This window comes from Odontesthes bonariensis, chromosome 12 (assembly GCF_027942865.1).
Source record: "Odontesthes bonariensis isolate fOdoBon6 chromosome 12, fOdoBon6.hap1, whole genome shotgun sequence".
NCBI classification, from domain to species: Eukaryota; Metazoa; Chordata; class Actinopteri; order Atheriniformes; family Atherinopsidae; genus Odontesthes; species Odontesthes bonariensis.
The window spans coordinates 27726378-27750952 of record NC_134517.1 but is presented as its reverse complement, the minus strand read 5'-3'; the positions used below and the strand labels follow the sequence as shown (position 1 = coordinate 27750952).

Genomic DNA, 24575 nt, shown 5'->3' with positions numbered 1-24575 from the left:
GTGTGGTAATCCCGCTTGCTTTTATCTAACTACCAAGTGACAGCTAACTTTAGCAGCAGTATGTAAACTACTACAGAACTGCTACTCTTCTTCAACTTTACTAAACAGACAAAACGCACTTAAAATAGATTTTTCTTCTTCTGAATCTTAGAAAGCAAAGAATTCAAATTTATGTGACTCTTTTTTTTAAGTATTTTTTGTTTTTTTTATGCCTTTTAGTGGATAGGACAGTGGAGAGTGACAGGAAGCAGGGGGAACAACATGCAGCAAAGGGCCATCTGATGCGGGACTCGAACCGGGGCCAACTGCAGCGAGGACTATAGCCTCTTGTACATGGGGTGCCTGATCAACCCACTACGCCACGGACCACCCCAAATTTATGTGACTCTTGTCCCACACTCCTTCAGTTTATGATCAAATGCAGTATGTCTTGGATCTAACCTAAGAGGAACAAAATGAGCAGTCCACTATTTGATTATCTCAGTCATAGTTGCCAGTGTGTATAGAGACCTACAGAATACGATAAAACTAACTTCTGCCCTGCGCTGGTAAGACTTCAACACTGTCAAACCAAATCACCCTAAATATAAATAATTGTGATTTCCTCTACATCTACGTCGATTAAATACGCTGTGCTCTCTCAAACTGGATGGTCCCCTGTGTGACTGACTGAACTTTCCCAGAAAGGAGGTGGGCAGCAGCAAAGGAAATGATATATTCTTGTGTAACATTTGTGCATAGTGCTTCCTGTCAGAAAAAAAGGCTCCATGTAAACAAATAAACACTAATGTTTTTCCCATGAAGTAACTGTGAAAAAGAACTTCTGTATAAATGGTATCAGTGTTCCTTTTTTTTGTGAGCACTGCTGCAGCATACTAATTGAGACAACCTGACCTTCAGTTGCAGCTGTTTGTCAATCAGCTAATACAAACACAGCAGGGTTCACAATGGAGCCATAGCCAGTGGGCTACTTGCATTAAAAATAGATTTGGAGACATGTGTTTATATTCTAGTCTTTCATGATTCAACATACTGATTTGAAAATTACTCAGTTGTGATCCCTATACATTTTTATTTAGAACATATAGAACAAACACAAAGTCACAATTTAAAATTGGGATAGGGAAATTCTTTTTTGCATTTAGCAATTTTATCCCTTGCTTTTACTTTGAGAATTTTTTCAATGCTTATTGTTACATGTCTTGATTTAAATGCTCTCTGAAACACTGAAGATTTCTGTTGTAAACCGGAACTCAAGTGGGAACCCAATCAAATTTCCCAAAAACATATTACACAATATTGTGATTTCCTCCTTATTCATTTCTGAATGTCAACACTTCACACATAGAAACACTTACATATTTAATAATATACTGCTCAGTATCCAGCATTCAACAACAATAAGGCATCTATTGCATCTGGAAGGCATTGAACTGTAACATATGCACCATGAGCTCCAACAGCAAAATAGCAACACACATAAATGCATTTAATTGGTTTCAGCTGAAATCACTTTGAGACAGTAATTTCCTTCCATGTTTTCTTCATAATAAACACTAATTTTCATTATGGGATTTAAAAGCAAACATTTATGTATGTAAGTGGTCTGTTAAAGTAGCATTTAATTCTTAAAATGACTATATTCTATAGTTCTCAAAGGTAAGTGTGACTAAATTTGCAGAATAGGTTCAAACACACACTATCACAAAGAAACTGCCATTCCTACTGACCTGCATTCATTGAAAAGAGCAAACGAAAGAATCAAGTGTTTTGCCTGAGAATACATTTTTGAGACTTTTGACAGCAGAAAACTGTGAATAATGCTCCTAATGCTACCCCAAACCTAACTGTGACTTCGGCTTTCCGGAAGATCATCAAATTCAACCATAAATTATTCATATGTATTCATGCACACTCATAGAAAAGAAACACACACATAACTTTCAGGAGGAACCTGTTAAAAACTCATAATTCACACAGTCATCCTCCAGGTGTTGCCATCAGACCCCTGTAAGTTCTGTAGCTAGACTAGCCTGACTCTAGTGCACAGTTGCTGGGATACAGGAGCACCACCCCCTATATAGACATACAAGTGAGCCAAGAGGTACATGAGAAGCACATCTTCTGTAGCGAAACCCAGAGATGCTCATACATTATTGAAGACCAAAGCCGTACAGCTATTTTTTCTCTTCTTTTAGCGTGCAAGTTTGGACATCCATCTATCCAAGTATCTATCTATCTATAGTAACACAGGTACCGCTCTGTTACGTGACCTGTCATCACTCAAGTCGACAAAATGCAAAACGAAGTCAGCAGCATAGTAACAGTTGACCTGCTACAGAAAACCTGCACAAACTCTGCCAGATGATGCACTATATCAACTCTAGTCTCCATCTACCTCCTCCCCTTTTCACTTTTTGTTTTCAACACACATCCCAGCTTTATACACAAGCCCCGTGCTTTCATACAGATATCCCCACCCCCCATAGACTGATACCACCTCATGCCACCCACCAGCCTCTCGCTCTCTCTCTCTCTGCACGGTGCTCAGCTGCAGAGCTGGTCTAGACCCCTGGTTCTATAAATAGCAGGCAGCACCCATGTCTGCCACTGCCAACCAACTGTGCATTCAGCGACTAAATCTGCAAATGCAGCTCAGCAGAACATGATGGCTATAGTCAATACATATATGTCAATATATGTCAATACAATAATTATCTGCAATATTTATACTATGTACATGTTATATATGAATATAAATTACACTAAGTTGTAAGGAAAATGTACAAATGTGTGTAAAAATGTTTAGATGCATTTGGGCACGCCTGTAAAAAATATCCCCATTTGGAAAACCCTGATACTTACAATGTCTCTTTATTTTTTTCTCATTAGCAAAGACTAATGTAGGCTTCAATGACTTTGCTCATCTGACGGCAGTATATTCTACACAATTAAGGGGCGCTATCCCTCTCATAAGAATTGCCAAATACAATACAAAGTCTGCATTTGTGGGTGGAGGATGTGCTGATAACACAAGTTGACCGCATGATTCAAGGAGACTCAAATTCTAGTACAGTATCATCTTTTGTCAGGATAAGGCATTTGCCCTGTGAGGAGCTGTTTTTAATATTGCTTGCTCCAACTGAATATCAGACGAGACCTGGAAGGTCTCGCGGTAGACTCATGTTTGACTTGTAAAGCCCTCAACTTCATCAAAAAAAATCGCATTTCATCTGCAGCGACATAATGACTACCCACTCCTATGAGATTTACAGTTTTATGGTACCAAAAATATACTCCCTGATGAAAATGCTCCCTGCGAGCTGCATCTATCCTGGTCCAAAATATGTTTGTAAGAAAAAAAAATGAATACCCGTTGTTATCACTGTGACTCAGGACGAGCATACGGTCCTTCACAGCTCCTGCTATGCCGTAGCTAGATCGGCACATTAATAAATAAGTAATGTAGTGAGCTAAGTAGCAGTTTTGGCACCAATGGCCTTTATTCAACAGTGGGTACATAGGAAATGGGGCAGAGAGCGTTGGGGAAGACATGCAGGTAAGGGCCTTAGACTTGACACGCTGGGAAACCACATTGGACACCTGCTCAACTAGCTGAGCTATATGGCATCCCATGCTTGGATATATTTACCTGCACAACAATATCACTGGGGAAGTGTTGCATGACTTGAGAGGCCACTTACAGTGTGCAGTATAAAGCAGTAGCATTGACAAGAGGTGAATAACACATGGGGAGAGTTGTATGTGTGATGACAACAAGGGACGGCACAAGAAAACATAAATAATAGAGAGAATTGTGGTGTGTGTATTAGAGGTCTTAGCAATTATTTCACAGTTTTCTTGTAAAATCTCAACATCTTACACTATCTCTTTGCACATGTGCCCAGTGTGAATTTGTTTATCACCTAAAATAAGCAGTGACAAGACAGACCGTTTTGGTTAATGATGATATTACTAGATATTCATTATATTTTCATTCTCAACTACAACAAATACACAGCAACAGTTTTGGCCTATAAACACTTTTGCCTGTATAACTGGTTCATTAAAATGTTTGCTGGTAGCTTGTTTACCTTTCTGAAATGACCACTGACTGATCAAAACCTTGCAACTAAAATTAAATTTACTGCAGCGCATGATACTTTTTTTTCCAGAACTCAATCTGTCAGTCTCACATTTGGTGTTGCTGGTCTCAAAATACAGTCGAATACCTGTTTTTTGGGCTAACTTGGCTTACCACGGTTGGTTCACACTAAAAGCTGTCTTTTCTTAATGAAAAAGATAAAAACAGGAAAAAAGATTTCCTCTTTTTCCTTTTGGTGGCCCAGAAAAGTGGGCCAATAGATAATATACTGTATAATTGACTTAGGGACATATATGGCTATATGCAACTTAATATTTCAAGTGGAATACAACAGGTCAGCATGTAAAGCAAGTGATAATGACCGTTTTTTGTGAATTGGACCAAAATGCATGAAGCCTTTTTGTATGTGCTTATGCATTGTACTTATGTTGGTTAAGTTGTTGAAGGTATACCCCAACAACTCTTTGATAAGAACTCTTTCACATATCTGTCCTCACACAATGCTACTCTCGTTCCAACATGCAACCTAGCATGGTGTACCTTTAGATTGTCTGATAGTTTGGATTTAGTTTTGCTTTTATAATCAGTAAAATGTTTTTATGGATGAATGCATTCAATGAATTTCCATTACCATTCACCTGTACAATATGTGACAACTTAATCTTCTTGCAATGTTCTGCTGCTGCTTCCATTCTTACTGTATTGAGTAAATGGGCTGACAGGTAATCTTGCAAATCACTAACAAAATAACCCTTTGTCCCTTATACAGATGCTCTTAAAATTATATTTAAGTCAGTCATTTTGTATGAATGTTCAGTTTGATACCTTTTGTGTTTTTTTTAAGTTTCAAAGGTTTCAACAACCAGATTGATCTTTTAAATTCAGAATAGCATTTTCATGAACTGTATATACTGTCCTGATATGAGATTTGAAATGTTTTTCGTGTTGATGCTACACATACGTGCTTTAACCTTGCAAGCCTGATATGATGTCTGCGTCAGATCAGCATCTTCAAGACAGACAGAAAATTTTGTCTCTAAAATTTTGAAAAACTTAGGGGCAAAGTCAAACATTTACAATGAAAACTAAAGGTCTAAACCACAAAAACACTTATTTGTTTAGGTTTTAATGTTCTTCCTATATTTCTGCAAATGTTATCAGTGCTTACTGCTATCAATGTTTATAAAGGCAACGTTTTAAACCTGTTTAAAATTAGTGTAATAACAAAAAGTTGCGTCATGTGGTTTAGATCGCTGGTGCAGATATTATCCTATACCATTCATAATTGATCATTGAATTGATTCAAAACAGATTTTTTTAACAGCGGTGATGCATAGCTCTAAACTAAATGTTAAAGAAATATGAATTGGAAGAATTTCAACTTTGAATCAAAAACTAGATTGTTTGTGATGTGTTACTCTGTAATGGATTCTTTTCCAAAGCAAACCAGACAACAATTTCTAATCTTGTATCAAAGAGTCTGTCAATGATATTGTGGAAACTTTGCACAGTTTTGACAGTTAGATTGAAATAAATATCCCATTAATCCAGTTTAGGTTAAGTGTAAAAAAAAAAAGAAAAGTGAAACACTATGAAGTGAAAACAGAAGCCAAGAAGTCAAGACTGAAATATTTGATGTTTTCGAAGAATGCTTCCATTTGAGGGCAACAGACAAGACTGGTATTTAAAAATCTGATGGGAGTGCTTTAGCGTTACCATGACAATACTGTATGCAAATCAGTGAGGGCAAATCAACCTTGAATTATACAACAGCCCTCTGTCAGTTGAAACATCCAGCGCATTTTCTTTTCAATCAAATAAGTGATGTGAGAGCAGGGAGAGCTCTTTCATTAGCACACCTGAAGAGCAACTAGAAACACTGGCACAAGTTTGAGGGCGTTCCAGTGATAAAAGGCAGACACCACTTAAAAGCTGCTGGATTTAAATGATAGCAGTTACGGGTAGAAATGAGAAACTAAATGTGGAACTAAAAGTGTGTTAATCTAAGCATACAATATCTTCTCGCTTTAATGTATGAACTCATTATACTCGCAGTTTGCCTTTGTTGTTCGTCTGCATCACCCAGGTGTTTTAGCACCTGTCCCCTCAAGCTACATGTGAGGATGAGAGACAGCAGTGCAGGCAGAACCAGATCTGCCTATTCCTATCACAACCAGCCATTACTATTGACTTGACTTTACAGAGTCAGAGAACCCATCACATAGATAGATACACGTGGCTTTCCCCACCAGCGTTTGAAGGGAGATATTTTGAGGTTGCTCAAAAATTCTTTCGATCTTGCTGGGAGCTGCCCAAAATAAAGAGGAGGCATAACAAAACGTGGATAGGAGAGAAAACGTCTGGGAGGAGGGAGTGGAACAGAAGATCAAGGATGTATCAAGGAGTGTGGGAAATAAGAGCTGAAAAATACAGTGACTACAAACCCAACCTCATTCCTTTAGTTTTATATAAGGAACACAACTTGCTTTGTTTTCTGGTCAAGAATCTATTTTATTGTTTTGTCTTTGAATTGAAAAATAAAAATGATCCAGTTAGTGTTGTATGTTTATGAATGTACTTCTCTTTATCAGCCTGAATTGGACTGTTGCATCCTTTTAAATTACACTCCTTATTTACAATACCTGTTATTTCAACAACACCTCTTTTTGAACCTGTAGCAGGTTACAACAGGCTGACTCTAAAGTCTGTCCTAAACTAAATTTTTTGTTCGAAAGACTTTCAATTTTAAGTAAAGAAAAAATACTTCAGCAACATGAGAAAGATATGATTATCTTTAGCAGTTTTACAGCAATTATGTCAGAGGGTGTGAATAAAAACACCCAGCTAAAATAACTTATTTATTCACCATGAGATACAAAGAAAAACATCTAAACTATTTCATCGATGGGGGATTTAAACTTCTGAGGAAATTGTTGTCTGGTTTCCAGACTGAGCGTTAAACCCCTACTTCAAATTCACGGTAGCAGGCAAGCTTGATGGCACTTGATATTAAACACTATCCTCAGTTTCACTCTGTCTTTTTCCATGAATAAAGACTTTCAGAGTAGGATCCTGCATCATCCTGAAAGTGAAATGATGAAGGAACTTTCATTCATCACTGAGACTGAGGCTGATCTAATCAGTACCTCTTCTGTGCTGTGTGGTTCATACATACACACACACACACACACACACACACACACACACACACACACACACACAGAGCAGCCCACAAATGTGGATAGGGTAAAAATTCAGTGTGAGAGGTCTGAAAACCAATGAATGAACCTGGTTAAGATTCCATCTCTGCTGATTGTAGTGAGCTCATTTATATTAGAGCTGTAGCTCACACTCATTTCACACAAAGATCAATGGCTGAAGGCGTTGTATATAAACTTAACCAGCTGAATTCCCTATGTTTTAATTATGAGCACTTTGTTGCTTATTAAATGAAAAACTTGAGAATGATGTCCTCTTTGATACAGAAATCCTCATCGAGTTGTACTTTGATACAGAAATCCTCATTGAGTTGTACCCTCCCATACGACCCTGAATTGGATTAAGTGGGTATGCGGTTATGGGTTGTGTTTAAGGGTATGAACAAATGACCTATATGCTTGTTTTCATTGGAGAACTTGTTACTATGGACCAATTATGCTCTAATTCTGTTTTTTCTGTTGGAAATTCTCTTTACCTCCCTGTGAGCCAGGGACAATGACTGGCCTGAAACCACATGACCTTACTCACTGCAGTAAAAGCTCGAACAACCTGCTCAGAAACGACACAAGCATGTTCACAGCTGGAGCATCGCCTGACAGCAAGATATCTTTGAAGAGGAAATAGGAGGCAGGCAGCAGGAGAGAGGCTGTTTCCTCTGGTAAGATCATCGATACACCCCAGCACTGTATCGCCACATAGCAAGTAGCTGCCCACTGTGTTTAAGTTTAAAAAATCATGCATTATATATTTAAAAAATGCCCTTTTGAAAAATGTTGACAAACTTTATGAAATATTTCTGACATGATTTGGTCAAAATTTTAAAAACAGAATCTAATTTGTTTCTTTTTTATAACTATTATATTTTCTCTTTTCCTTGCAAATCGTTTTATGGCTTGGAGTGAACAACTCCGTACCATCGTCTGATTAAGCTCTTTTCAGCAAACCAAGCACCCTCACCTTAACAACAGACAAATACTGAATTAGCAGTGTTCTTGTGTAAAACATTCCCCCTTGTCTACAGATGCGGGTCATCTGTTCCATTGGTCCAGGTTGGTAAAACAAAGCACCAGAAATAGTAAGGTTGAAACACGTAGGCTGGTAGGTAGCTTTTTAACCTATTGAAAAAATGACATCATCCACGGTCACATATAGGCTCCATTTGCTTCATTTTCACTACATTAATCAGTGTTTTGATTAAGATTTTAGTAGTTAAAAGCTGCAGCATTTATTGACTTCTTTTAACTGAAGTTTGTGTTACTGATGGCAGAGGGTGGTGCATTCATTGAGACATAGCAAATCAGAATTTCCCATGTTATTGCGAAATATGAAACAAAGTACCAGCAGAGCATTATTTGATCATTTCTTTCTCAAGTGAACTACTTGCTAAGAACAAAGCAAAAAGCAAGGTACAACTAATGCAGCAGGATTTGGACTTGAAGATGTAATGAGATAAAGATAAGAAGACTGGTTATTCGTGAATTTAAACCCAGTCACCGATTGGAATTTTTGAATTGGTAGTATTCTCTCTTTCCTTATTTCATCATTCTGTAATATGTGATAGGGGATCATGATTATGTACACTACACATGCCTACTGTAACTGCGTAACTGGCAAAGCATGTAGGCTAACGGAAAATGTCACAGTGCCCTGTTGTTGTCAGGGTTTGTTGTTTAGTTTTGTTTGTGTTGTTTGTTTTTCATCGTTGCTCTGTATCTTCCTGAGTAAAGAAAATGTAACCTTGTGTTGTCCACAAGCAACCAAAAATCTGCTACGGGTACAGCTGTAAGAAAGCATCTGAATATAGCTTTACTGTATTATAAAAAAAGAAATATCTCCTAGTCTGTCTGTTCTTCTTGGCTAGTCTCGGCAACCACTCATCTAATCTTCTACATGTTTATCTGAGGGCTTGTAGTGTTCAGTTTGAAGAGTTTCTTATTAGGATACTCTCTTTTTGCAGATTTTCTCCCTCACAATGGGCCACTTGAGAGGCAGAGGCTACAGCTGTCTACAGTTGTAGCTACTGATGTCCCTGTTTGAAGGCAACATCATCAAAGGTGCTGTGAAACATTTGATAAAGTCATATATGATGTCATTGTTTAGTCTCTTGCTTGATTTGTGTCCTAAAACACGATGGACAGCCCAGATAACATGCCTGTGCCAACGGGAATATAAATATAAAAATATGAAATATAACAATTCACTTTGTTACATTTGACTTTTTCTTGTCTTTATGTCTTCGTTTTTTTTTTAAAATTTATTCCTCTGTTTATTCCTCTTGTATTTCAATATGTGGAATTGCTTCATTGTTATCGAACCTCTTTTTAAACCTCTTTTTTGCTGAGCATTATATTGTTAATTTGTTATTCGCTCACTTACTCACAAGGAAATGCTGCCCTGTTACATGTAGCGTACAGTTGCTTTTTATCTGACGGTATTTAACATAATTCTTTTGCTTTTGACCCCTTGATTTTAAACACTTATCACTTCACATGAGACCCTGGGCTTGACAGCAACAAATACATAATTTATTTTATGCGTCGCAAAGCAACGTGTGAGCGTGTGGAACGGCTTTGTGTCATGCTTTCATGCGTGGGGTCAGAAAGCAGTCATGTGTGGTTGTACTGCGTACGTTCTTTAACCTTACAGGCACAGAAACATGGATGTCAGTACATTTTTCATGACATCAGCAATAGTGGATCTTGGTATGGACACTTGTATTTCACCACGCCACTTCCCGGTAACTGAAAATAACCCACCTTTGTACACCGTTAGTTTTCAGCATCTCCCTGACGATATAAACTGGTAAATTGTCTGAGGAGCTGACTTTGTACATTTATGAATTGTTAAACCCTTTGCACTGCAGTTATGTAACTTTATGCTCATGTAGAGAGTAGTTTTCTTTAACACTATCATGGCATGGTGGCTCAGATATATTGCATGTTTACTGAAATAGCTCTGGTTTCCACATTCCACATACAGACAGCACAAAGAAATGTCAAGTAATCTTAAGTGAGGTTTGTCACTTCAAGTAATAGTGATAGCAAAGATATATGACATACATTTCTTATTTCATTTTTAAAAACTATGTTTCTATTGTTATCTAATTGTTTTGTTTTTATTGCCTTAAAAAAATCAATTTACATAGGAAATTGGATGGATGGCTGGATCTATTGGCACAAGAAATGTGTGACAAAAATGCACTACTGAGTCCAGCAAGCCTTCCATGAGCTGTTAATACTGACATATGATTCTTGGTCATAGTGGGTTTAAGTTGACTTCCACTATCTCCCTTTTCCTCATACTTGAGCATTGATGTCACCATGGAAACAAAGCAATTGTGACTTAGAAAAACAAAAGTCCTTATACGCAGGAGAACAGCCATATTACCCCCATAACACACATGTAGAAGAAGGATACTGTTCAGAGGGTGACAATCAAAGAGGCAGTGCTGCCAGGTCTACATATTTTGAGTCACTTTAAACTTGTTTTTTCACAAATTGCTTGGGCGTAAAACCATTTGGAGGTTGAAGTTAATTTTTGGAGCTTGTTGCTCAAGTATCGTTGTCTATTTAGGTTTACTCCATGTAAGCATTTGGCCAGTCTAAAGAAGCATAAATGGTTCCTGTAGCAGCGTCCTCTTGTCATTCCTCAATACACATAGGTGACAGTCAGTCAGTGAGACAAATCCAACAGTGCTAGTGATGGAGTTTCTGCACCTGCTTTATAAACAATGTTGAGGATTTAGTGGCCAAAATGCAGATAAAGTACAGTAAAATGTGGGTAAGAAGACTGGATTTGTCCACAAATTGAGATGCATTTTGAAGACTGTGTGCAGCAAATTGCACGCAGATTTAAAACATATTACATGCATGCACATCGTGTACAAAGAACTGGTTGATTCTTACTGCCACAACATCTGACAACACCTGATAGTCTATTGACAGTAATGGAGGTGGTTGCTATCGCCAACTTGATCACTAGTTACTGCTCATTATTTCAAAGTGCTGCTTTAGGAGCAGAGCAATCCTATACACACTAAAAGATAAGAAGGAACTTCATGTTGGGGTAAAGCTTTGCTGGGATTTCTTTTTCATACTTTAATCTCAACTTGGCAGTGCTGCACTGGAATATTGCATCTGTACCACAACAGTGCACAAAAAGAGCAAGAAATATGTGACAAAAATGGACTACTGATGTGTCTTTACAAGCAACTCCATAATAAATGGACTTAAAGGATGAGGTAACAGCAGCGTATGGTGGGAAATTGTTTTTTAATAGTTTATTTTTTTGAAGACAGCTGTCCCATTGTCAAGCACTGAATGCAGCAAGTCTTTCATCAGCTGTCAAAACGGATATAAGATTCTGGGTCACTGTGAATTTAATTTGAGTTCTATCATCCCTCTTTTCCTCATTCTTGACTATCAGTGTAGCCATAGAAACAAAACAATTGTGACTTGGAAAAACAAGAAAAATATTTATTGAGGATGGGCCTTTCAGGAAAGGGTGGGGTCCTGACTTCTACCACAGATGGATTTTTGCAGCCATCTGCCCTGGTCACACATTCAGTGGTCAAGTCTTGCACAAGAAAGCTAAGTTTGGTTCTCTTTGTTTGGCTTATTTGTTTTTCCAGTAGGAGATGGAGCACATAACCGAGAAATTACATTGGATCATTACACGTGGGGGCGCAATGATGGAAAACTAAAGGGAAAAGAAGGTCTGTTTAAAAAGCTTTCTTGATTATGTTTACACAGCATGAGGTGAGGCAGGGAGTCTGCTATCACTGAAGGGACAAAGCGTTTTGAAAGCCCACACAAGAGCATGTGACGGCTATGTCTTATTTGCTCTCATGCTGTCACACAAACAGCAGATAATGGCACAGTAGTTCATGTCTTCATACAGCTTGACACAGATATTTATCACAAGTGTTATGCAAATGCAAACTGCTGTTTCCATGTTATATGTGTTTCAAAGGATTCCTACAATTTCTGTTCAATAGAATACAATACAAATTTTATGCTTTACTTGCATAGGGTTTACAGAACATCCCTCCCACATATTGCTTTTTCCCCATACTCTCATCTCAGCCTGACATCAACTCCTCCTTAATTGATCCTGCACTGTGGCTTCTGACAGGCAGCCGACACATGGTAATGTGAGACTAGCTGGAAGCCAACCCACTGAGTCATCACACCCATCGAGAGCTTGTGGGGTTGCTGGGGAGGGAGTGAGTTGATGTCATCCTTACATGACAATGTAGCGTGCTGTCGGAGGAAGGAGACATAGGAAAGGGAGAGCTCAAGCTCACAACCTTTGAACTTGGAACATGAGCGCAATAAACACGAGTTGAACAATAATGCCCTTCTGTGCAAAACACCCACTGATTCATCACACTATTTTCTGAATGGTTTATTCATCTTGGAGTAGACAGATTCAGATGTGCTCGGGTACATCTTAGTTTAATTATTTTTCAATTAGTGTTTCCTTACCCACAAATGCTTAGAAAGTAGGGTTGTTGGAAATTTTGGGGGTGGGCGCTAATTATGGACCTTTGCGGACCAGAGTTTAACCCATTAATGGTTAGGGTTACGCATTAAAAATTGTATGAATAAATCAATGTACATGGTAAGGTCTACAAGTTGCAAAACACAGGGTTATTATAATGGCCTTCACATTTTTATATTCATGTGTCGCAATTCCAGTCATATCACCTAAATAACTGCCATGGGAAACATTAAAATCTCACAATTTACGGCCATAGATTGTGAAACAACTACGTTTTGGGCAAGTGGACAAATGTCTGTACACCACAACCTCTGGTGAGGCTGTATTGCTACTGAAGTCAAATTTTACTTATCAACCCAACTGTAGTGATAAAAGGTTAACTTTAAATAGAAGAGAATCATTGAAAATTAAATCCTGTAATTTTGACTATGTTCTTAAAATCAGGTACCAGTCCAACGCATAGATTGTGTTGTAGGATAAATAAAATGTCTGGGGATCACCAAAGTCAAAGAGCTTCATCCTCTGAGGAACATAGACAATGGTGAAAAACTTCTCCTTTCAATCCTTTCAAAAGTTCTATTTGTACTTCTGCATGCAGCATAAAGAGTCAGTGCTTATGGACTGCATTACACTAACAATGAGCATTTCTCACCTGAACAGCAGGCTGTAGAATGCAGCACAGAAGAACCAAAACCCTTTTGTTAAACTAATCACATCCTCACATCCTGCAGAGAGGATGATTCTACTAAAAACATCTCATTTTAAATGCAATTGTCCTGGGTCACCATACATCCCCTTTTGAGATTCATCATTTATTAAAGCAGATTAGAGACATGAATGGGGTCAAGATGTCCTAGCAGTGCAGTTTTAAAGAAGCTCCAGATTCGAAAAAAAAAAAAAATCAAATCCTAAGTGAGCCACTAACATTTTCTCCACATCTGGGGTCAAAAAATAACTTCAATTTACAAATTCTCTTCATTTCATAAGAATGAGGATGGTATCTCTTTGAAGCAAAGGGGAAAATAAAGAAATGGTGCTGTAGCATCACATTTAACTATTGCATCTCTTATAATGTCAGGAGTTTGCATTAAGATATGTTCGGCTGCCTTTAGCTAGTTTCCTGGAGAATACTCTTAAAAAGTGAATTAGCAAAGACCCAATCTTTCAGTTTAATGTTCACTAGCAGAGATTGCAATATTTGATAGCTTTCTTTCTGGTAAAAGTTTGTTTAGATGCTCTGTAGGATTGAGTTAATATCTGTCTGGTAAAGGGGAAACTAATCTGTAGTGCCTTCTGATCCTGAATTAGATTTAATCCTTCCCTTCCTTTTCCTCACTTTAGTTGCCAAAGCCCAATCACAGACAGGACTGTAAATGTGAGTCGAGCACTTATCACACCTGCCATCTACCCCAAACACGTCCTGCAGACCCAAATCACTTCATAAATGGCGCACTTCATTCAACAACCCCCTCATTTGCTTCCTGATTGAGCATATCAGCCCCTACATGTGTACTCTGATTTTCACTCCCCGGTCACATGCCTATCGGTAACGACACTTTGCTTCCTGTGCACACAAACACGTGCATGTCCAGTCTATGTGAGCAACCCCATGGTTGTTCAGGGATGTTAGTGTAGTCATAGATCATTCCTAAACAATGCTCTCAAATGCTTGTCTGGATGAAGAACTTTTTTTTTTTTTTTAAAAAAGCTGTCCAGGGTACATGCAAGCGAAGGTCAAAAGCAAAAAGCAAAAATATAACTAAATTATGTTTTTAGCAAAAGACACTGGCTGTGATTTAAACAGAAGAAAAAACTTTGATAACAGTCATATTAGCAACTTCCTCTAACAACACCTCACCTAAAATCATTATATACAACCTCTATGCATGGCTGCAGCTATTTATATTCAATGTTCCTACTTTTATTTTTTTTTTCTTCACTCAAATCAAAATTGAAATAAGCAAAACCATCTTTTTTCAATTGCATGTTGTGATTAAACAATTTGCAAATCACTGCATTCTCTTTCCATGAACGTTTACCCAACCTTTTTGGAGATGACATTGCACATTCAGGTGTGTGCTCATCTGTCAGAACAAGTTTTATTTGTCAGACCAGTGCACTCGTATCCATGATTAAAAGTACATCCAGACATCCAAATCAGTAGACTAACAGTCATTTTCTCCATGGTGACATGACTAGGGAACCATCACTTTTCATTTATTAGAATTCTACAGGCAGTACTCCACTTTAGAGAGGTGATGGGGTAAAGTACAAGTGACACATGCAATATGAATGAGGTCATTTTAGAAAGAACACTTCAGCAAATGTAAATGACAGTCATTAAAACAAACCCTGCCAATCCAAATTATGGCAAAAAGCTTCTACTTTCAGATAAAGAGGCAATTTCTTTTACTATAAATTACTGACACTGTTTCGTGGGTGGTTGGAATTGGCTCTGGAGGCTGCATTGTATTGAGTCAACATCATTTTAATTAAATTTCAGCTGCTTGGTGAGGAGAGAAAACAATTTCAGCTTTGCACCCAAACAAACTTTGTGAGTCTTCTCTTTTCAGAAGCGCTCCACCAAGCTGACCTCTGGAGACTGCGAAGGACAAGGACACCTGAGTAAAAAGTCCAGATAAGAGCTGGAGCTACCCATCTGAGATGGAGCATGAATCAATGCCCTTGTTGAGCAGCAGTGTTTGGGATATACAGTGTGCATGGAACTGACGCTTCTCTGTCATTGAAGCGAGTCAAGAAAAACATTTGTCTTTGTGACAATACTAGCGGAATCAGCTTGTAACAAACAAGGCAGAAGGGGCGCATCATTCAAGCTGATAGTGTAGCATCAGCTTGTGGAACCACAGAACAAGATTCATTCTGTGCTGTGGATAGTTCTCCCAACAGTTTAATCATTCTGATCTGGTTTTGCTTTCCCCAGTCGGACCCCAATGAGGCCTTGTCTGTACTCGCCCACTCGCTGAGGCTTGAGGGTTGCATACATCCCTATAAATAACACTTTCCTCAAGAAGTCATTCCTCTGTCTCAATTTCAAAGTGTTTGACATTCTGCCATTTTTGACCCATGTTTCAGGCTTTCATTTTTTCCTTTACAAAAATTACAATTGCATACTGCTTCACATGTTTGCGCCTTTCCTGTGCTTTCGGGAAATCGTAGGGAATTTATCCATAGTATCAGACAAAACATCGGTTGTCAAAGGGAAATCTTTCTTTCTGTTATATCTAAGCTTTGACAGCTACATCTGTTACCATCTGTAACCAATTACCATTGGTTGATGCAAATGTTTGAGGTTTTAGATGTTGTCAAGGGTGTTTAAACATATTCTTATAGATATCCTTTCTCACACAAATATATGCACATTTATTATTTTGTAAAATTGCTGCATTGACAAGCAATTGAGTTAGTATGGACATATGGACTTCTTGTATTATTTTAAACTATAATGACCTTTTACTCTTATACTGTAAATACTATTCAGTCCATTTAATCCAGTTACTCTTCAATGCAATGCAGTTCAGTTCAGTGTTTCTCTCCGTTTCCACTTTCCACTACTAATACAACATAAACTCATCTGGTCTCTCAGTGAGATTTCACCCAGAGCTAGTTTTAGCACATCCCTTATAACCACCCTACTGCACTTCCTTATAATAATTGTGTAAAAACACATTGTGCATACAGTGCATATAAATACATATAATGTATAATAATAGTAATATGAGTTGTTGCATCTTCCCACACCGAACACTGAGGACAGAAGTCATGACTAACTTTGAGAAGTTTGCCAAACACTCCCACACATACTGCACTAGCTGGCAGTTGTGTCCCCCCCTCGAAAAGTGGAGATCTTATCTAAAAATATTAGGGGTAATGAATGAAAGGGTAAATTTAGTCATCTGCAATGGATCTCCCTCAAAGTATCTGTTTAAGATAAGGCTACATCTAGTCTGCTTTATTGGTGACCATGAGGTTTACATGTTTAAATGTCCATTTTAGGTTCAAACAATTAAACATTCCTGTTTCCTAGCTTACATAGATTGTCATAAAAAAATAAATGTTCAGCTTAAATGGAAACAAAACAGTTGTTTCTTTACAGGCTCATATCAGGGTCTAATTATGTCATTCTAAGAACATCTGCGTGTGCACATCGTCACGAAATCCTGCCGGCATGACATGTGGAAGCAGAATCCTCATTAGATGATGACAGAAGCAAAAATCAAGGCTGGCCTCTTTTCTTTCATTCTGTTATTTTATTTATTTTCTTTTTTGCACACTCATTCTTCAGTCCTTAAAATATTGACCCACTTTAGTATCCAGATGGGTTTAATAGTTTAAAGTTTTGTTTGATGTTAAGTTTTATCATTTTTCATCAGAAATGCCTCTGCATTTTTAAAGGATATTTACATCTGATGGATACACTGTAAAGTCAGAAAGATGATACAAGTCACACTTACAACCCTTGTCAGCGTGAGAAGACATAAATGACAGATGTAAGTATTGCAGCTATTCCTCCACCTTTCTCTGTGTTTGTCTCTCATACCCTTTGAAACACACACACACACACAAACACATACACAGAGAGAGATAAATACCGATATTCGACCTGCACCTGCGCAGACTCATAAAAACACAGCAGAGATTTGATGGACTGGAGGACATATTTTAGCATTTACTGCTTTCTCACGAGAAGTTCAATTAATCCATCCATGGACTGAGCCCCTCACTGGGGAGGAGCAGTTTCCTGCATGGGACCAGGCATCCATGCTGTTCTTTTCTAGCAATTTCTGCTGCTTGCTATAGGGTGCTCTGCAGCATCTTCCTCAGCTTGTGAATCAACCTCCCTGCTCACTCCAACCCACTCCCTCCCTGACCAGTCTTACTTTGCCCAGTAATAATATAGCTCTGCAAAACAACCCCCTTTCTATCTGCTGCTCAATTAATTATTCACAGCCACATCCACAATTTACCCTCGTTTCTTTAAGGGTAAAGAATACACGCAGCAAAATGCATTTAGAAAAGGGGCTGCAATGGGCGGCAGTAGCAGCTATAAACACCCCCTCCCCTTCATTCAGCACCCCTCCCTCATTCTCTCCCTCCTTCCCAGTGAAAAGCGCATCAGCTAGGACAGCACTGCAGGACCTCTCCGCTGGCTTGATATGCATTCTTTTTCTTTTTCTTTTTTTAATTCAAGGGAGGGACACCAGTTATGTCATCGCTTTACCATTTGCGCCCGCTTGCTGATGCAATGGGCATGCTTCTATTTCTTGACTTCCTTTGCACACTGTTTGCAGCACATGTGTGTGAGCAACTGCAGTCTATACAGCATGCTGGTATTGGTATACACAGAAACTGTATCGCACATACTGATGGGAGCTGGAGAGGACCAAAAACTGGACGCGAACCCTCACACGTATGCCAGCTTCACCAGCTGTGCGCGGAGGTTTCTACCAGCGGCATAGCTTTATACAGCCGTTAAACAGGGCATGCTGGGTGGCTGTAATGGAGCAACTGCAATCATTTGTCCAATAAATAAATAAATAAATAGATAAAAAAAGTCTAATAAGAACAAGAGCTCCTCTGTTTTGTACCGAATTACTTCTTCTCTCAAGAGAATTGGAAACTAAGAGCTTTCCGTGGTGCTGAACTTCCAACGGCACCAGCAGCAGAACTGAAAACTAATTCAACTTTTACTTTTTCCATGTTAGTCTTAATGAGCACCTGAAAACATCGTCCCCTCTACAAGAACTGTAAACAAACATAGCCAGGTTATGGGAAAGCAAGAGTCCAGGGTGTGTGCGATGTTATTGTTTGTGGACATGAATTCATTGTCCAACATTGCGGGCCTACAACTAAATATATCTACATATACCCACCTTACACAGCTGAAAGTTTTCCGATAGTAGCGTCTCCTGGATGTCGATTTCCTTGGGAGTTGGCGCCGAGGTGGGAGTCCCAGCAGCGCTGCCGCACGATGGGGATCCTAAAGTCCCTCCTGGAGAGGAGGTGGTCAAGCCATCCAACACCTTCCGAAACTTCTTCATTTTTCAATTGTTCTGTTTATAAGTTTTGGTTCGAGGAAGAGCGGAGAAAGACAAGTCTGCTTTCTTTGTTGCAGTTTCCACTCACATACAGGATCCCAACTCGTTTACGTGGCTATAGAAAGAGAGCGTCGCTTCCTGTAGCAGTAGCAGGGTTTACAGAAAAAAGACCCCCTCTTTCTCTTTGGTGCAATTTAAAAAGTCAGAGAGGCACCTCATCTTGAGCTCTGGCTGGTGCCCTCGTGAACTAATATGCGTCTGATCCACTCTGATTTGAGAATTTCAGCCAACGTTGCAGATGCAGGTCGCCTATCTCCTATCAGAACATGCACCAACGGCTACGGAATCTACTCAACTTCATCTTCCGCCTGCATCCTAAAGTAACATCCACTCCCGAGCTTGGGTAAAAATCCCACACCTCAACATAGTCAGGGGATGGAACCGCGACGTTCAGGCAAACACATCAGATAGAAGTGAACAGATAAAAAAAAAAAGAAGAAAAACTTTAGCAGGTCAATCCACTTCCTCTACCACCCTCCTAAAAAAGCACTTTCAGAACACCGTGGTTGCCAGCAAGAGGAGAAAATGAGGAATCAACAGCCAGCAGACGCAGAGGCAATGCAGCTGAAGGAGGTCGGACTCCTCAGTCAGGCCACAAAACGAAACAACTCAAGCATCGAGAAGAAGGGGGGAGGAAAACGGTGGCGTGCGTTCGAGGTGTCAACTCGGGGTTAATCTATGCATCGATGTGAGTCGGTTCTTAATGTGATCCAGTTGTGTTTGAGCGTCGCCTCCTTGTAGTCCACATAGAAGTGACGGGAGCTGTCCGCGGTGCTGAAAACCCGTAACCAACCAGCCCCGCGCCCCGCCTCCTCTCTCCGTTTCTTCTCCCGCCTTCTCGTCAGCGACTGGTTACAAGGCTCTAAATCAAGTAAAAGGCATGATGAAGGTACAGAAACAAACAGCACCGCAATAACGGAGTAATTCACCTTAACACAAAATAGAAAACCCACCCATCGCTCATTCTCCCATATATTTGCTAAGTAGAGAAATGTATTTGTAACTGTAGAGAGGCCTAAAAGGACAAGAGAGCACGGCAAAATTCTGAGCAGAATGTTATGATTCTTTTTTTTTCATCTGCACTGTTCACCCAATGTGTCCAGAAGTCTCAATAAGTACGAGAAAATCTGAACTATTCACTCAAGCAATAAGCAGGATGCCGTTTACTATCTAATTTTTGACTTAAAAGCATTGCATCCACAGGAGGTCTGAATTTAACACACAGCTAATGCTTTATTTAGCAAAACTAAAACAAGGTTTAGCCTAATAACCACGGTTTTTGCAAGAATTCAAAGAGCCACATTTATGTGTTAAAACACATTGGACTTTAGCAGTTTGGTCTTATTTACTTTTCACAAATTAATTTGCTTTCTAGTGTTTCCATCTTTTGTGTGTTTCTGAGGACCAGAGGTACAGTGTCAAGTTAGAAGCTATTTGCAAAAGAGAGAAGTCTAATTTTGGGGGCATTTCCCTGGTCCGTTCCATCACAGAAGAGGTGGCATACTTATTCTACCTCACAATGATGTCACCAACACAGATAACATAGTTTATTATCAAACATTTTAAAGGGGAAAAGCTTACATTTTTAGATGTCACTGAGGAAGTCACATGTCTACTCTTGATGAGCCCAAAGCATGCCAGCTCGCCGCAGGATCAACAAGACAAGCGCATCATGTGTGCTCATTTATGGCAGCCATATGTTCCAGAGAAATTGGGACAGGTCTATGTTTACCACTGTGTAGCATAATTTCTTCTCTTAAAAACACTCCGTAAACATCTGGGAACTCATGAGACCAGTTGGGTCATTAGGGATTACATTAGGGAGAGGAATGCTGTCCCAGTCTTGTCTAATAGAGGATGTGCTCAATGGTCCTGGTCTTCTTTGTCATGTTTTGTGTTTCATGATGTAAATGTTCCCAGCTGGCCAAAGGTTTGGACTTCAGGCAGGCCCGTCCAGCACCTAGACTATGAAGCCATTTTGTTGTAATGTAAGTGATGTAGTGATGCAGTATGTGGTTTAACACTGTCTTCCTGAAATGTGCAATCCCTTCCATGAAAAACATGTCATCTTGATGGCAGCATATGTTGCTATAAAACCTACATATACAACTTTCAGCATTGATGGTGCCTTTCCAGATGAGCAAGTTGCCAGTTCCACAGGCACTAGTGCACTTCTATGCTATCAGAGGTGCAGGCTTTTGAACTGAGCACATACTTAAATCAACACAGAGAAGACAGCATTTCTGGATCATGTTCACAAATGGCTTCTTTGCATGATAGAGCATAAATTTGCATTCATGGATAGCACAGTGAACTGTGTTCATAGACAATGATTTCTGGCACTGCACTGCAATGTACTATTATAATTTCTATCATAATATAATAATATTCTAATATTTTTTTGACAGTCTTGATGATGTTTCCTCACAACACTGTTCTAAGCCTAAAACCCTGGTCCTATGCCACAGAATACAAGAGTAGATCCCAGAAAGAAGACAGCCTGTTTTTGGCAACATTGAACCAAAACTTATTGAGATACGTTGAGACTAGACAGACCAAACAAACTCAGATTCCTCAACTTATTGGATTGAGATTCATTATTTTAGTAAGAAGAATGAATAAACTGAATAAACTTAATATCCAATCTTGAATTTTTGAATATGCATAGCAACAGTAACCAAAAGTACTTATTCAAATGGTGTTCAGAAAGCTCACATTCTTATAGAAGATTTAGAAATGATAATGAATCTCAACTAAAGGAAGGAATCTGAAAGTTGTGTTGGGGATCAGAGTCATCAATTCATCCTGGTTGTGGCATCTGCCTTTGCTGAGGTTCACAAGCCTGTGACAACAAGCACTGTACTTGCGTTTTTTTATGCTATAATATGTGTATGGACTTACCTCGGTGTAAGTTAGACCTCTGATGGCACTTATAGACATAGCCAGATGGAATTTCTGTTAAAGTGACACTTAAGTGTGGAAAAAAATTGGATTGAAATCATTAGATTGTTTGAAATGGTCAAAATAACATTTAAAGCAAGCATGATGTTTGACTAAGGTGTTTCTGTATAACTTTTTAATTGCAGTAGAATGCTGATTAAACAATCGGACACTGACCTAAGTTTGATTCTAAACATGCCTTCATAGTTAGTTTGAGACATTTTGTACTTTCAGAGTACTGTTTGGCACAAGGATAAAGTAAAACATGTTTGTTCTTGTTACAGTGTATTAACTACATTATATTACCACCAAATATTTCTTAAAGCCTTTTTTAAAAATATTTTCTAGGCAGATGCTCCTTTGTCCTCATTTCAGAACAGAATGAAAATTACCCCCAAAAAATAGAATTTCATGTTGTCTTGATCGTTAGATTTAAGGTTTACTTCTAGCTTCAAACCTAATTGTAATGTCTTGTGTCCTTGTCAATCCAATGCTTCTCCAATAAGGTGAATGAAATTTCATGTTGTATCGTTCATGTATTCATGCTAACAAACAGTCAATAAACAAGCACAAAACGCGGCAGTGATAACATTCCTATGCCTTGGCTCAAGCCTAGGAGACGGAACAAAAGCGTCAGCCATACTTACCTCACTTGAACGTTGAAGACCAGTATTGTTGCATAAGCACTTACATCACCAGCCTCTGCCTCCTGGCCATACTTGATATTATAGTCAGAGCATGACACAAGTGCATGTGCTGTTCTATTCTTTAATCAAAGGCTAGAAAAATAGAAAGACTACATATTGTGCACAATTTGCAGATGCCACTACATTACCAGGGAGGTGCTGTAGCTTCAAGACAACTTTGAGTTCTGAATTTCACTACTTGGATAATTTTTTTTCATTTATTTTTTTATTTTTTTAAATGGAAAGTTATATTTTCTTCCACTCAGAGCCTTTAAAAGCTAGAAATAAGGATTTCTTTACATACAGGCCATGTATGAAAGCCTGTAACAGGATAATGAGGATGATACTGTAAGCTTCTATGTAACTCACCATGTAAAATTGACAAAGATTTGGTCAGATATTACCTTCATTTTTCTGCTCAAATAGAAAATTGATTTTCTTTGAGATCCGAAACCCTGAGTACCTTAAACAGAGCAGAAAATCTACATACCCGTGGACATTTTGTCGAAAATCATGAATATGATTACGGTATTTGCTGCAATGTCAAATTTATAAAGCTTGCAGTTTGTTAATCATGGTGAGAATAAGCGTTAACACTAGATGTTTAAGCATCTGTTTTTGGATCAGGATGAAAGATAAGTGTCTGTTATTTCCCCTGACCTTTCCTGACATTGTTAGGAAAGATCAAGTGCTAAGTCAAATATTGCTGAAACAGCATGTTGAGCAGCTTAGAAGCACTCTTCAAACATGTGCAAATTTAAAATTTTCTCTGAGGATATCCAGTGCAATTTTCTCTGCAGATATCTCAAAACAACTGCACAAACAAACCTGTCCATTAGATATGTTGCATGTTTATTCCTCTTTATACAAGGACTCAACCTCAGGGGGCTTTTTAAGTAGGAGTCAGATCTGTCCACTTATTGTTACTGTACATGAAGTGAAAAAAATACAAAGGGTTTTTGAGTGCAACATGGCTGCATACTGTTTACAACACCCCGAGCAATGGAAAGTGGTAGTGTAGTAGGTTCAAAGACAATGGAGTAAACAAACATGCACGCACAAAGAGATATTCTTTGAATGCTACATGGTAATTAGGCTGATTGCTAATTAAGGGTCAGAGATAATTTGCAGCCTTCATAGACGATTAAAAAACACACAAACAATAGGAATGTTTATTGTTATGTTTCAGAAATGACAATATCATTGAAGGCTGTGGATTTTACAAATAGTCCAATTATGTCATTCCCTGTTCTTTCCTTTCGTAACTTGATGTGTGGCTGCACTCAACAACCATCAAAAGGTATTTTGAAGACCTTTATGATAATTACAACTCGTGGCCCTTTCATGAGAAAGGGTGGCTCTGAACAATGATTCAATGCTTGGCTTCTGTATTGTTGCGAATATTGCCCCTGTGCTCACTCAGCTTCACCTCAGAGATGACTCGTCAAGCCTGATTAATTTTGAGGAGCAGACATAATTAAAAGTCCGTCCAAGTAATTTTAGCTGCAACAGAAATTGGGCAAGTGCACACACACATGCACACGCACACACAACAAGGCCAAGTATAGAATAATGACCATTGATTAAGGCCAACTTGTTTGGTTATTGCATATGAGAAATAGGCAGCTAATTAAACAATGTTTGAGTGACCAAATACTCTGCAAGGAACATGTGAGGTTACAGTATTTTCCCTCTTCTTATTGTGAAAATTGACACTTAAACAGACCAAGCGGAGCACAAATGACTGCAAGCCAACTGCCTGCATTCCACATATCACAATCATTTTGAGCAGTGAATAGAAAGTGTTTTTATATGATGCTACTGTGAGAGAGGGGTGAACTGTTTTGAATGAAATTTGCCCATGTCCAATGCATTTTGAAGCCGGTGACATTACATTTGACTTCACTAATCAAGGCATCTCTGACATTTGATTTTATGACATTCATTGCAGTTTACAGGCAACAGGGGGTTGTGGGCTCTACTGGAACTCAAAACCTGGCCAACAGA

The 24575-nt window shown here is 38.7% G+C and overlaps 1 protein-coding gene across 11 annotated transcripts in view; it reads right to left on the bottom strand.

Annotated features, from left to right (window-relative positions):
* Positions 1–19718, bottom strand: part of stxbp5l (syntaxin binding protein 5L) — a 137161-nt gene extending 117443 nt beyond the window's left edge. For all 11 annotated transcript variants that reach the window (XM_075479947.1, XM_075479949.1, XM_075479955.1 and 8 more), the window contains exon 1: positions 18718–19718. In XM_075479947.1, the coding sequence (XP_075336062.1) occupies positions 18718–18885 (168 nt within the window). In that variant the 5' untranslated portion in view covers positions 18886–19718. The remainder of the gene's footprint in view (positions 1–18717) is intronic.
* Between the last annotated feature and the right edge of the window lie 4857 nt (positions 19719–24575).